Source organism: Tachypleus tridentatus, chromosome 10 (genome assembly GCF_004210375.1).
Source record: "Tachypleus tridentatus isolate NWPU-2018 chromosome 10, ASM421037v1, whole genome shotgun sequence".
NCBI classification, from domain to species: Eukaryota; Metazoa; Arthropoda; class Merostomata; order Xiphosura; family Limulidae; genus Tachypleus; species Tachypleus tridentatus.
In genome coordinates, this window is record NC_134834.1 from 191,341,111 (window position 1) to 191,353,481 (window position 12,371).

A 12,371-nucleotide genomic window follows, 5' to 3' on the forward strand; every position below is an offset into this window, starting at 1 on the left:
CAAAAGGATGGCAGCTATTCATCACCACCTACTGTCTACTCTTGGGCTACCCTTTTACCAATGAATAGTGGGACTGGCCATCACACTTTAATACCTTCACGGCTGAAAGAGAAAGCATGTTTAGTGGAATAGGGATTCGAACCCGTTACTCTCAGATTGTAAGTGCCCTAATTACCTGGTCATATCTTGTCAGGCATGAATGATACAGGGTGGCCCGTAAGTCCCTACCCATTCATATATCTTATGTATCCAGTGTATCCGTGTGCTGTCCCTCATTCTCATTGTGCTCATGTACCCACGTACTTGTCACAAGTGTAAATGGACTTATATCGGCCACATTTCTCTGAAAAAAGAAACACATTTATAATGCATGCGTAATTGAATATAGCATAATAACATATGGATGGGTTGGGACTTACGGGCCACCCTGTAGATAGTATTGAAGTAGGCAGACATACAATACATTTTATTTTAATGTTGACTCCTCCACAAAATATAAATGCTCCTAATACCAACAATAGGGTTTCCATACATACGGTGCACGGAAAAACACATACAGCCTATTGTGTAGCTTTGTGTTTAACAGCTTTTAAAATCAAAATTTCCAAATATAGTCGTAGTCTATGCCTTTTTTCTACTAACTACCATCTACCTTTATAGTCTCAAAACATCAATATGATTCGTTGGTAGTACAGATATCTCAACATTACTACTTACAGAATTTCATCTGAGTTGGCTGATAGAAAGAAAATCTGTTGATTGAAGTAAAAGTCAACTACATTACAATTTCCCAACGTTTAAAAAGAAAAGCACAAATAGTATGTTTTTCATTGATTTGATTTTCATTTTGTATAACACGTCAACTCCACTTACTTCGTAGCTTCAACTGAATTAATTTAAATTCGGAGTCACTTGGTAATTTCTATTGCTGACACAAAATAATCCTACCTAACATTATTAGAAGAAATTTCAACTTAAAAATGCCATAGCATTGTTATAAATTTGGTATTTATTTCTAAATACGAGTAGCTATCAGATAGCATGTGATCAAGATAGTTAAATTTGACGTTTTTTCTAGCTGCACTTCTTCCTTGTTATTTTGAGATTACACTAGTTCTCTCCATAAATGTATGGCTGTAATGTCAAGCATTGTGCAGGAATGTAGAAAGCAATGTCCTTCATTGTTAGACCAAGTGCTATCTCTAGGTTACAGCTTCCCGTGCTTTAATGAGAATGACCAGTCATGTGGGTAACACTAGTCACTCAAGAGAAATCTGCTGTTGCCTGCAATATGAGGAAAATTAAAATATGGTAGAGGACCTCAGCCAGAATCAGTCCAGAAAGAAAGTTACCTGGTCTAGTATATACGACAATACTGTGTCTATAGAACATATTCTTGCAGTAAATTTAAGAATTAATAAAAATTATTTACTTGTTTTATATTTCCAAGTTCCTATTTCATTCTCAGAAATTTAGTTACAGAGTGGTTTAATGACTTCATAATCATAAGATCTCAAAGAATCTCCTGTTATTAAGCAGATTTACTTCATTGCCCTAAGATCAACCCAGTTTATACAAATATACCATATTACAATAGTGCTAGTAAATTTGATCTTTGATTAACATTTTGATAAAGGATAATCACAATAACACACAGAGTAAGTGAAGCAGGAATCACGTTATCCAAAAGTTATCAGATATTTAAATTTTTGAACTATACGTATGTATAATAAGTTTCCTAGCTTTATGTCACTAGTGTTTATTTGTTTCTCTGTGTTTGGAAATTTTGGTTAAATGTTCATTTGCTATTTCAAACACAATCTGCATTGTCTGTGTCATTCTTGACATACTGCAAACTTAAGTTTTCTGGAGGATAATATCTCCTACATGGGTAGCATTACTATTTGTTGTACATCACCTGTAAGAAAACCTTAGTTTTAAGGGTTTAATCAAGACTTACAGAGATAACAATAATAAATAGTTACTACCATTTGTTATACAATATATGGCATTCATGTTAGAAATAACAATATATATATTATGAAAAACAAACTAAAGAATAATTTTGCAGGATTATGACACGACACAATGTTGCACAAAACTACAATATATATAATGACACGACACAATGTTGCACAAAACTACAATATATATAATGACACGACACAATGTTGCACAAAACTACAATATATATAATGACACGACACAATGTTGCACAAAACTACAATATATATAATGACACGACACAATGTTGCACAAAACTAGAATATATATAATGACACGATGCACAAAACTACAATATATATAATGACACGACACAATGTTGCACAAAACTACAATATATATAATGACACGACACAATGTTGCACAAAACTACAATATATATAATGACACGACACAATGTTGCACAAAACTAGAATATATATAATGACACGACACAATGTTGCACAAAACTACAATATATATAATGACACGACACAATGTTGCACAAAACTAGAATATATATAATGACACGACACAATGTTGCACAAAACTACAATATATATAATGACACGACACAATGTTGCACAAAACTACAATATATATAATGACACGACACAATGTTGCACAAAACTACAATATATATAATGACACGACACAATGTTGCACAAAACTACAATATATATAATGACACGACACAATGTTGCACAAAACTACAATATATATAATGACACGACACAATGTTGCACAAAACTACAATATATATAATGACACGACACAATGTTGCACAAAACTACAATATATATAATGACACGACACAATGTTGCACAAAACTACAATATATATAATGACACAACACAATGTTGCACAAAACTACAATATATATAAAGAGATTATTTGTTGGCAGAACTTTCAAAATTTTGTTATATGAACACATTTGAACTGTTAGAAGAATAATTTCATTGACTAACTCTACTGTAGCTTTGGTTACTGGTTTGGTTTCTGATGTACATTAGAACAAAACAATGACAGCAAACAATTCCATTTGATACACCATTTTATTTTGGGTAATTAGCACAGTAATAAAACCAAAGGGATATTTTTATACGTTTAAAAAAGAACACCAAATATAAGGAATGTAAACATTAATTTCATATCTCTATTCACATAACGTTTCTTTGTTACACTTTACATTAACAGTTTAACGTCTTCAAAACACAATTTCACATCAGTGTATTAAAAATGGTAATACATTATAGAACTATGTTTGAGAAATTACCAACACTGAAATATCTATGAAGAATACATACAATCATTTCATTTTTAAATATAAAACTGTTCACTATTGTTCAGTAACTAATGTATGCCTTCCATAACACCTCAAGCTCTATCAAATCACACATGTTCTAGCCTAAAAGAAATAATGTGCTCTTGATGTTCCATTTAACCAAATGACCTTTAAGAAAATTCAAAAATTTGCAGAAAAAAAAAAAAGTGAAGTCAGTAAAATGATATACTCCTGGCTTATAATTTGAGTTCTGTAGTAATTTTCCCATGATATACTAAAAAATGAAACGGCAGATAATAATACAAAACATTTGTTTCGGTACAAATGAGATTACTATTTACAGCACTTCACCCCATTTAGTCAACTTTATATTTTGTGGAAGCTAAATACTTCAAGAACAAAATATTTACAAAATCTGATAAGGTTACACTAGTCAATCAATCACCAATAGAAAAGTATGTGAATTTAAACACAATATTTTGAAAGTACTTACAAATAAGATAATTACAAATATTAACTAAATATATAACTCTTGTTTTACCCTTACAAAACAAGTATATAGTAATCTTTTAACAAAATTCTAGCAAATATGATCAAAATTTCATGGTTCCTAAAAATAATGAAAGTAGTATGTGAATACTCAAAAATCAACATATCATTTACCAAATAACATATGACAAACAATCAAGTAACATTGTAAAATTACTGTACAGTCCATTCTTAATGAAAAGAAACCCACTTGAAATAAAGATGTATCTCAGAACGGCTGGTATTGGTTTTGACACTTTTACTGATAAGCAGAGAACAGTGTTTTGACCTTCCTAGGTCATCTTCAGGTTAAGAAAGAGAGAGAGTGTTTGAATGTGACCATTGACGGACACATCTTAGGAGAGAGAGTATAAATGGGTACTGGACTATAGGGGGCATTGCAGGTAGATGTTAGGTTATTAATTAGTATAGGTATAAAGGTGTTCCTTTATGTTGGTTTAATTTTGGTTTTAGTTGCTATACAAGCAGAAAAATGGAATTTAGATTCAAAGAACACAAAAAAACACCTTCACGTTTTTGAACACTGCAAATAAAATAAACACAACATAACCAAAGAAAACACTCAGATACTAAGTAGGGAAACAATTATAAACAAATGCAAAATCAAAGAAGCCCTACTTATGCAGCAACTAAAACCAAAATTAAACCAATATAAAGGAACACTTTATACCTATACTAATTAATAACCTAACATCCAACTGTGACACCCTACAATCCTGTACCGGTTTATACTCTCGTTCCTAAAACAAGTCCATCAATGGTCATCAACTAGTCTGGTAGGACAAAGCTATGCAAGTAGCATCTTTCATTGTCCTACCAAAGCCACGAGGTCTGTGAATGAAGATTACGAGACCCTACAATAGATCAACAAGTGAAATAACTTCACAGCTACACAAAAATATTACAACATTCAGTAAATAAGTATTACAAAACTAGGGATATTTTACAATGGTTAACAAGTATTGTGAAACTAGTTTAACCTATATAGCTATCCACATATACTAACAAATTCTATTTAAACAATTACCTCAAATACCGTTCTAGAATTAAATCTGTTGAAACATTGCCCTAGAACTGACATCAAAGGTGAAATTCCAAATAAATTTACATGTCTCAAGACATCCATAACACTATCAGGCACAATAAAGGAGATTAATTACAATCTCCATTTCAGAAGTGTTAAGCCACATTAACAGTATTAAATTATATTAAGTCTCTTATGCTAAAACCCCAAACGTTTTATAGTTTTATATACAAATATTATAAAATATATTCATAAACACGTGTACTCTGTATATTAACTTAAACTTGTGATATTTTCTAAGCAAACCACAGATATTCAGTTTTCTTATTTTTTTTCAATAAGAAATCATATGGAAGTGATTTTCATTAAGTTGCTTTTAGTGTGACCTACAGTTTTTCACTTATACTAAAAGGTATTCACACAATTACCAAAGCCACACTTTCAAATACATTTTTTGTTGTTGTTATCACAGACAAAATCTGTGATAAAACTATTACTAATTGAGAATATTAGGGGAAGAATTTTTTTTTCACTAATGTCAATTATGAAATACTATATCCATTTTCATGACTACATCTTGAATATGAAATACTATATCCATTTTCATGACTACATCTTAAAACAAGAAAAAAATGTGTTCAAAATAGAAAGTTAAAAGAAGGTTAGTTTTACAGCAAAAACTAATTTCAACTCATCATATTATCTAAAAAGAGAAATTTTACTTCAAAACTACAATGTCTCAGCAGATTCTTCCACAACAGTATTAGCAAGTTTATGGTAGACACGATGTTGTAGAAATCTGGCATAAGAAAAAAAAATTTTATGACATATATTACAACTCTGAAAAGTGGATGAAGATTCTCCATCATCTCGGTCTTGAACTTCTGATTTCAATTTCTTCTGTAAACTTATTTCTCGTTTAATAAGCAGCACTGAGGTTTCTACTGGTACTTTGGTGAAAACAGGACAACAACCATGAAATAAAGCACTGTTGAATTCAACTTTCTTTTGCCAGTCGGCAACTTCAGTTTTAGATAGTTCTTTGTTTTTCTTTACGGGACATAAATCATTGACATGCTTCCAGTAATTCTGTAAATTTGTCATAGACACTTGGCACGCTTCACAGAGATACTGCGGAGGTTCCGATACATCTCCAGCTGTTTTTATTTGTCTGTGGTTTTGTATGGGCCTGTCAGATGGTACAATTTCCAATGGTCTCTGTGATTCTTGGAATGCCTCAGTATTTTTTCTTTCAATAATTTCTCTACAGATTAATAACAAACATATAATAAACAAATACATGCTGCTAATAAACCTTGAAAAAAAGTAACAAAAAAACTGATTTAAAATTACAAGACTATTGATGGATTCATACAACCTGTACAAATATTTTTACAGTACATACATATGGGATTTAACATGATTTCTTAGAAGGGAGATTACGGGGTGGTATTTTTTCTGAGATCAATAACAAATGTAGACCTAAGTATGCTGTGAATTGGTTGCATTCCAGTACGTATTACAAAGCAAGGTGTGGGTTAGACTGAAGAAACACATTAGTAAACACAAGAGACAATTAAAATATAACATTATAATATCATGTTCAACACTTTTTGTAGCACAAGCTTTAATTTCATGTGACCATCAAAATCCAGTTAAAGTTCTACTGAAAGCCCTTCAAATTTCATTTCAAGTTCTTATAAATAAATGTAGATCACTACACTTCAATGTAAAAAATAATTTAAAGCAAACTTGTTTAATCTTATTAATAAAGACATAAGTACCAACAAGTGAAAGCAAAGGAGAATATTTTGCATCAGCCAAACTAGAATTGCTTCATCTGGTGTTGTGAAGGTTTTTCACATAATACCAGAGTTAATCAGGCCAACTGAGATACAGCAAACATAGTTCTTGTATTAGCATTTAATGTAACATCAGTTCCCATGAACAACTAAGTTGTGAATCATATTAATCAAATAAATTGCAATTATTGTAAATTTTGTTTAAATAATTTGCAAGTTTGATATTCAAGAAAGAATTAATAGCATTATTTTAACAATCTTCAGTTTTTTAATTATTTTATACAATTTCATTTGAATAAACATTACTATCATTCACAAACTGGTGAACCAGTAAGCTTGTCTTTTGTTTTGTTTTGAATTTCACTCAAAGCTACACAAGGGCTATTTATGCAAGCTGTCCCTTGTGCTACTCTTTTACCAATGATTAGTGGGACTGACCATCACATTATAACACCTCCACCACTGAAAGGGTGAGCATGTTTGGTGCAACTGGCATTCAAACCAGTGGCCCTCAGGTTATGAGTTGAGTGCCTTAACCACCTGGTCATGCCAGGCTAGTCTTTTGTAACCAGTGCCAAGAGAATAAAATCTATATATAAAATAGTGAAATATATATCTGTTTGTCACACTATCTTCTGAATACTTAAGCATATAAAAAATTAAAGTGTTAGCAAAATGCTTATTTTTGAGTGAACATTACAGAGAAATTAGTTTGCAATTCCTACAATTTCATTTCGATATAACCAATGATCTGTTAATCCTAAGGTGTAAATCAAACAAAAAAACTTAAGAACAAAAATGTTTCTTTTTATGAGGGAATGAAGTATTTTGAAGATAGAAACATAAAAAATCCATAAGTAGATGAACATATTCAAGGTATATTTGTTGTTCAGTTTGTTGTCCCCCATGTCAGTGTCTATGCATTTTATTATACCATGTTGAATAAATTAATCTGAACTGAATATTTCTTCTTTGGCACTTCTTATATAAATGACAACTATCAAAAAATACTCATTTTGGTAGCAATCTTTTCCTACACTCAGTTAATAAAAGGAACAGTTGCATCCAGCAGAAAAATACCCACAGCTGCTGAGCAAATAAGAATACTTTTTACCAACAGTGCATTTCAGTCAGTCTCCTTTGCTTAAAACCAAATGTTATGAGATTTTTCCTGCTGAAGTATAATATAGACTTTCAAAATATGGTTGTAAATAGCCCACTATACAATCATATTGCATACACATTCTAATTCAATAGATTGGGTTAACTGCACATTTTATATACACTATTATTTCTAGAAAAATTACCACTGAATTTTTTTAACAGGCATCTGCTAATTACTTAAATAATTCTACAAATGATCAAGTCATTACAGGTAAGTTAAAGTACCTCTAATTGGGGTACATACTCTTGTTAATAAAAGGTGTAATTATGAAAATTAAATGAACTTACTTTCCCTAAGGATAACCAATAAACAAGTATTTTAAGACAAAGATGTATCACTGGATATAGATATACATACTGATTTTCCTATAAATATTGTGAAGTACATATAAATTATATTCAATATTACCGTATTATTTTAAGCAGGTTACTCTTCATTTGTATAGATCTCCGATTAGACCTGTTTAAAGTATTGTATTATCCTCACTGGTTTCTTTATCTTAAGAAGGCACAGAGTTATTGGAAAGAGTTCTAAGGAATAAGACAAGAATGATTCCTGAAGTGGATAACAAGTTAAGATCTTTAAAATTATTTCCTCTTGAGAGAAGGAAGGATGGGTTAGAGGGTATATAATTATAGTATTCAAAATTAGAGTCAACATTTGTTAAACATTTTTTCCCTCATGTTTTTAACAGTGGTATGGCAAGAAGGACACAGATTTAAGATTTGGCAGAGTTAAAAATTAACAAATTTTTTAACAGATCTTTCAATGTTTCCAATATACTAATTTTTGACATGCTAGACAAAATTATGACTGTTTGAGACATGGCTTTAAATATTTGGGACATCAGAGATGGATATAGGTAAACAGCTTTTTGATTAAATGAATGGACTAGCCACAAATGGCCAAGGGAACCTTTGCTGTCCTTCAAATGTTACATTAAATATCTCCTTTATATACAAACCATATTATCATCAATATGTTCCAAAATATGTAGCCTCTTTGTTATTACCAATAATAACATTAACTAGGTTTCTAATTAGACAAGTTGGTTTTAAGCAAAGTATTCAATACCTTTGTTTGTTTATGTCTTCTTACAGAATGATTTTTATACATTGTTTTTCATTCTGCAACTAAATCTTATTGACCTCACCTATATAAATCAATAAGAATGTTAAGTAATAGTAAAGAAGTGTGTAGAATAATACATTAACCAAACAATACCTGCTGCACCCAATACCAAAGTTTTTGCTTAATACCAAGGGTCTTCTGGTTGGCTAGATGACAGTCAGTAATGGCTGAAATGCTAATTATATTAGCAGATTTCTTAAAACAACTGTTTTAGGATGAGCTGGATTAAGTTGATAAAATGCAATTGTTTGTCAATCATTACTTATGTCACTGCATTAAAATCATGGTGAGAATCCATAACACTGTTATTTATCTATTTCAGTACCATATATTATAAATTATTTTGTGATTAACCAACAAACGGACAAGTAATAAACCAGCAAACTAGTTTTAAAACATTAAGTAGAAAGTTTGTTGCAGTGAACATTTAAAATAAAAATCAATTCATCTATAATATTAACAGAAATACCAATATCACCTATGTTCTGACTTGCAGATGCTTTCAGTTTTTACTTCTTTGTCTTCGACTTTGTAGCCATGTCTATTTTGATTATCTCTATTTCTAGCACTGCAACTGACTTGCTTTTCCTCAGTTTTTACTTTATCTATTACATTACATCTGGTTTCTATAATTCTTCCTCTGTTCCTAAAATTATAGGCTGCTCGTTTCTCCTTAATCTTTCTTCCATTTTTACCACTGTAGGTGGCCTGTTTCTCAACACATTCCTCTGTGTTATCAGAAGTGTTTTTACACCTCATCTCTGGAATCTCTTCTTTGTTTGCATCATCTAATGTAGTCTGTTTATCCTTAACTTCTCTTCGCAGTCTAGCGTTGGAGTTAGTTTTTCTTCTTCTTGATGAATACTTCCCCCATAATTTTCTCTTTTCTTTTAAAACTTTAATCTTGTAAGGCATTATAGTTTAGTATCTGATCTATTACGATACGCATAATCCAAAGTAAATATTTTTTCTGTACTCATTGAAAAGTATGAGACTACATATTAGTATTCAAATATAAGTTCCTCAATCATTTCTTCCATCAGTGATACTGTAATTAAAAACAGGAAGTAAGACAAAATGAATTCAGAATATTAACACAAAAATTATTACCATAAATAAACTGTCTTCATACGAAACAAATATGTTAGGTAAAATTATAAAAACTATTATATTTCAAACTTAGGTTCAAATTAAACACTATCTTCATAAACAAAGAATTAGCCAGGATGTTAATTAATAGGAATAAACTGTTAAGTGTCCCCAACTGAGTTTACTGTCAAGGTGCACACAAAAACTATGAAGTAAACAGTACACTAAGTTAAAAAATAAACAAAAACTTACCAATTTTTTTGTACACCTCAAAAGTTTTCTCAGTTGAATAATTTATTTTCCCAATTTCATGCAATGATACTTAAAATAGTCCTAATAGCATCATTTTACAAACATCAAAATTTATTAAATGTACATGACTATCTTGCATATACAACTATCGCCTTTCTAATTCCACAAGCTAATAAGTAATAGAATGCTTCAAAGTATTTTTCTAATTTCCACAATATGAAATAGAAAAAAACATTTGAGACTAAAAATAACTGCTTAGTAATTTTCATCAATCCAATAAGTTATAAGAGATTAATAGGCTTAAAATATTCAAAATCAGATAAACCTTCAATTTATCTATTAATAATGTTGTAACTGTCTTATTCATATAAAAGTATCCATGTAACAGCCTAACGATACTCTCAATCTATTCCATGAAGAAACCAAAACAACAAATATGCTAAAAACAATGAATGGAAAGTGAGAATTAAAAGTTCAGTTATATCAACAAAATAGAAAGCAAGACCCAAGCTTGACTACTGAGGTATTCAACTTTGATTAGTAGTTACTGTAAATAATTTTTCCAATACTATAGACTAGATGTATAATCAAACCTGCAGATACTACAAAATGCAGTACAAGCAGTCCAGTTCTCTAAGGTTTTAAGCCCACCTCTTAGTAATAAAATTTATACAACTGAATTATCAACAACACTTCAGCGTTACCCTACTTAGCCTTGTAACTTATACAAGTAGGAACAGTTAGTACATTAGTACTACTAGTAGTAGTAACAGTTGACACAAGCTTAATTTTTCTTTGATGAAGATAGTCCACTGCCTAGCTTTGCACTAAACTACACAATCGATGAAGAGTTAGAACTAAAAATATAAAAAGTCAGTATTATTTTACTTCTAGTAATAAGTTATACATAAAAAATTATAACCAATGTTTCTTACAATATTTATACACCTTACAAGTTACATTAAGAATTACATTTTAACAGGATTTTATTTTTGGTTATATTTTTCATCCAAGACGAAGTTAACGTCATTTCATTAAGACTATTTTCCTCTTAATTTAGAACCTTTGACATTTAAAATTTCCTACTCTGACAGAGTTTAATACGTCCTATTTCATTTTTACCTTTAAACTAAACTATGTCGCAAAATTGTATGGTGCGTCCTCTGACAAGCTTTAGAGATTATATTAAACATTTTAGTAGTTCTTTTATTTTACAGTTTTAAACCATATGAGTTATAATTTATTTGATTTACTACTAATAATAAAAGTTTCCTACTGCACACAATTCAAACATCTCATACGTAAAATCAATTTATATTATTTCAAAGAAATATGTAGACAATAATAGAGTACCATATTTACTCAAGAAGTCTGTTTCAGAATTTCAAGTAAAACTGCACAAAGAATGTCTGCGAATAATCTCTTTTAATTTTTAACTACTAGAGGAAAGGCAATTAGTACATTCCCAAGTTTTTCTCAATCGAATAGTGGGATTTTACCGTTATTTTCTTAATACCTCCATGTACATCCCCAAAGTACGGATATTTTGTGTGTGCATATGTATGTGGTACTGGGACGTAAACAACAAAACCTCATCTCCACAGTTACGTAAGCAACCCACTGGTCCGTGACCAACCTTGTTTGTTTGTTTTCCAAATTTCGCGCAAAGCTACTCGATGGCTATCTGCGATAGCCGTCCCTAATTTAGCAGTGTAAGACTAGAGGGAAGGCAGCTAGTCATCACCACCCACCGCCAACTCTTGGACTACTCTTTTACCATCGAATAGTGGGATTGACCGTTATATTATAACGCCCCCACGGCTGAAAGGACGAATATGTTTGGTGCGACAGGGATTCGAACCCGCGACCCTCGGATTACGAGTCGAACGCCTTAACGCGTTTGGCCATGCCGGGCCGTGACCGACCTTAACGAAATATATTAATGTCAGTAACGTACACAGGGGTGGGCTCAAGTTCCTGTCCCTATGGTCTAAAAGTGTCTTTTTTTCAGTCATAAAAACTGTCAACAACAGCGAAAGGATACACCAGAAAACACATCTTGCTTGCTACGAGTTATTGGGAAAAAAAAAG

General features: G+C 31.1%; 1 protein-coding gene across 7 annotated transcripts; it reads right to left on the reverse strand.

Moving 5' to 3' along the window:
- Nucleotides 1-3,019: 3,019 nt before the first annotated feature.
- On the reverse strand, nucleotides 3,020-11,855 carry LOC143227840 (uncharacterized). 7 transcript variants are annotated; one of them, XM_076459144.1, is made up of 3 exons: nucleotides 11,780-11,855; nucleotides 9,418-9,987; nucleotides 3,020-6,105 (listed from the first exon to the last, which is right to left on the reverse strand). In XM_076459144.1, exons 2-3 carry the CDS (start codon nucleotides 9,852-9,854, stop codon nucleotides 5,571-5,573), a joined length of 972 nt encoding a protein of 323 aa, XP_076315259.1. In that variant the 5' UTR covers nucleotides 9,855-9,987; nucleotides 11,780-11,855; the 3' UTR covers nucleotides 3,020-5,570. The 7 variants fall into 7 exon arrangements, with proteins under 7 accessions (XP_076315259.1, XP_076315253.1, XP_076315258.1 ...); XM_076459138.1 differs by having other exon boundaries at nucleotides 11,634-11,839; XM_076459143.1 differs by having other exon boundaries at nucleotides 11,643-11,781.
- Nucleotides 11,856-12,371: the final 516 nt, after the last annotated feature.

Bases quoted from the DNA above. Each gene is read 5' to 3' on its own strand.
- LOC143227840 (XM_076459144.1), bottom strand. From the start codon at position 9,854: ATGCCTTACAAGATTAAAGTTTTAAAAGAAAAGAGAAAATTATGGGGG. The intron at 6,106-9,417 runs GTGATATTGGTA...ATTAATCTGTAG, and splicing joins ATCTGCAAGTCAGAACATAG to AGAAATTATTGAAAGAAAAA.